Source organism: Etheostoma spectabile, chromosome 6 (genome assembly GCF_008692095.1).
Source record: "Etheostoma spectabile isolate EspeVRDwgs_2016 chromosome 6, UIUC_Espe_1.0, whole genome shotgun sequence".
Taxonomy (NCBI): domain Eukaryota; kingdom Metazoa; phylum Chordata; class Actinopteri; order Perciformes; family Percidae; genus Etheostoma; species Etheostoma spectabile.
This window is the reverse complement of record NC_045738.1, coordinates 25,149,113-25,151,652: the sequence shown is the minus strand read 5'-3', so window position 1 is coordinate 25,151,652 and position 2,540 is coordinate 25,149,113. Positions and strand designations below refer to the sequence as shown.

Below are 2,540 nucleotides of genomic sequence, written 5' to 3'. Positions count from 1 at the left end.
CTCTCTCTCTCTCTCTCTCTCTCTCTCTCTTGCATGGCCGGTGTGCCAGAGGAGTGTGACTGTGCACTGAGCCAGAAAGTGAATCTGTCAGGAAACCCTAACCCTTTGGCAAATGAGCACTGACAACAGTTTACACACACACACACACACACACACACACACTCACACACTAACCCTTCGCTCTTCCTCTTTACTGTACTTGATATTTCTCCGCTCCTCGCTGGTTTCACTGATTTCGATACATCCACAGTCCAACAGCCTTTAGGCAAATAGAAATCAATATCTTTTGTGAATGACTTTTACTTTAATGGGTGTTAAGGACATGTAGTGTTTAAAATGTATTCAAAGAACCAGCCAGTCATTGTTCATGTGTATTTTCTCAGTGATTGTAATGATGGATATGATATTTTTTGCATGGGAGGCCTTACCTTGTGCTGTTCTCTCTATTCAAGGGGAGTGGGCTGCATTTTCATCGAGATGATCCAAGGAGTGGCTGCCTTTCCCGGGATGAAGGACATCCAGGACCAGCTGGAGAGGATATTCCTGGTGAGTCCTAAGTGTGTGTGTGTGTGTGTGTGTGTGTGCACCAGCTTTTCTTTCCACTTTCCTTTCTGTCCAACAATGACAGGAATATGGCTTTCAGAGTATTATTTCAACATTCTTTTTCATTTCATGTATGAATCAGAACAGATGCTAAGACATTGACATCTGTGCAACAATTCTCCAATGTGCAGCATTGCAGCATGCATAACTGTTGCTAATTTAATAATTCTATCTTAATATCAGAAAAAGTGTCCAAATCATGTGTAGATGCTGACCCTGATATATAAACTTGGGCCAGTGCTTTGAAATGTTTTGAACATTCCCTCGACATGAAATGAAAGCTTTTTTTTCTTCTTTTTAGTAAAGTAGTGTCTGTTTTCCTTTCTATTCAGATCTTTTTCTGCCCAGTTACACAGTTAAGCACACCTGCAGTCTCCTCCCACTATCTGCCATGTGTCATGGTTTACCTGGAAGACTCCCATTTTAATAGCTTTACTGTCATTTAAGTCCTTTCTCGCATAACATGCATACTCGTGGTGTCTCTAAGAATGTGTGTACGTGCGTTAATGTTTAAAAAAACATTGGTTCTCATACTGCCCATTGGTGCTGCTCCTCTGCCTGAAACACTCTGTCTGAGCTCTCGGCCCGCCTTCCTGAAAAACCCAGTCTGCTCTGATTGGTCAGCTGGACCAGCCTGCTGTGATTTGTCAACCGACTTCACACAAGCCACTTGGCTACGGGCTGTGCTTGCTCAGGCAGCACCTATGGGCTGGCTTTCTCAATCAATGACATCACTAATTGGGGAATTTGAAACTGGAATGGTGACAAGGTGTTTTAGATTCCGTGGGAGAGAGAGCTCCATTTACGACATACACAACAAGCTATACAACACACTAAAAGAAAGGAAAAATAAAAAGCATAATATGGGCTCTTTAACATGATTATCTTTGAATGAGGAAAATAAATATATCCTAATCGTAGTTCAGTAATGAAATGCGTTGCAGATTGTGCTGATTGTGTACATTTCAGGGACCACATGACAAGTACTGGACAGGAAGCCCAGTATCTATTGTTTGACCCCCCCCCAAAACCAACCTCCTTACATGGATTTTCAGTCTTCCATACTACTCTCTACCATTGTCTCAGTTGATACTACGTCATCTGACAGCGCCGCGGTGGAGCTGCTGCTCCACCCGGTGCGTTCCATACAGACGCTGACCCTATTTCCATTATAGTCAGATTTGCAGTTATGTAAGTTTGAGAAAGGACTCTACTATAGAACTTTGTAGTGTGTCTTTTGTTAGCTCGTGTTGCGCTGTGTACAATGGCACAGCAGCAAAGAAAAGGTCTGGGTCCTTCTCTGTCTTTTTGAATGAGCGGTGCTTATTAAGCTGCAAAATGCGTGCGTGTAATAAACCGTACATGTTGATCAGGCTCTTTTCTTTCTGTGTATTGGACAAACATCACTTGGACCAGGAATCGTGGTGTATGCTCGTAGTAAAGGTACAGGCTACTGATGTGTTTTCTGCGCACACAGTAGATCCGTTAAAGGGTAACTGCCGTTTTTTTCAACCCTATCTTCTTATGTTTATTGTCTAAGTCTAAGTGACTGATGGGAGCAACAATCTTTAACCTGGTCCAGTAGTAAGAGAGATCGCTGCAGTCAGCAGCGGTGAAACAAGCTGCAATGTAAGTTAATAGGGCGATTGTGCAGCTTGTATTTACCTTCACAAAGTGCTGGTTTTGCCTCTGACAGAGTCAGATTAATATTCTAATTGTCATAACATTGTGGAAAGGATTTCTAAGGAGGTCAACCTTTATGTTAAAGAGGACGATCCTTTATTTAAACATAAAAACATCAGACAAGTCTGCTAAAGCCACCAGACTCCACGTAAATAAACTGTAATTTTAGCCTTGTAAAATACACTTTATTTAAAGTTGACAAACAATATAAAACTATGAAAAGCCGTTTTGGGGTCGTCTTTCCACTTTTCCAA

The 2,540-nt window shown here is 41.8% G+C and overlaps 1 protein-coding gene across 1 annotated transcript in view; it reads left to right on the top strand.

Moving 5' to 3' along the window:
• Positions 1 to 2,540, top strand: part of cdk14 (cyclin dependent kinase 14) — a 205,066-nt gene that overhangs the window by 119,516 nt on the left and 83,010 nt on the right. Inside the window, 1 exon segment of the mRNA XM_032517690.1 lies at positions 453 to 546. Within this exon segment, the coding sequence (XP_032373581.1) occupies positions 453 to 546 (94 nt within the window).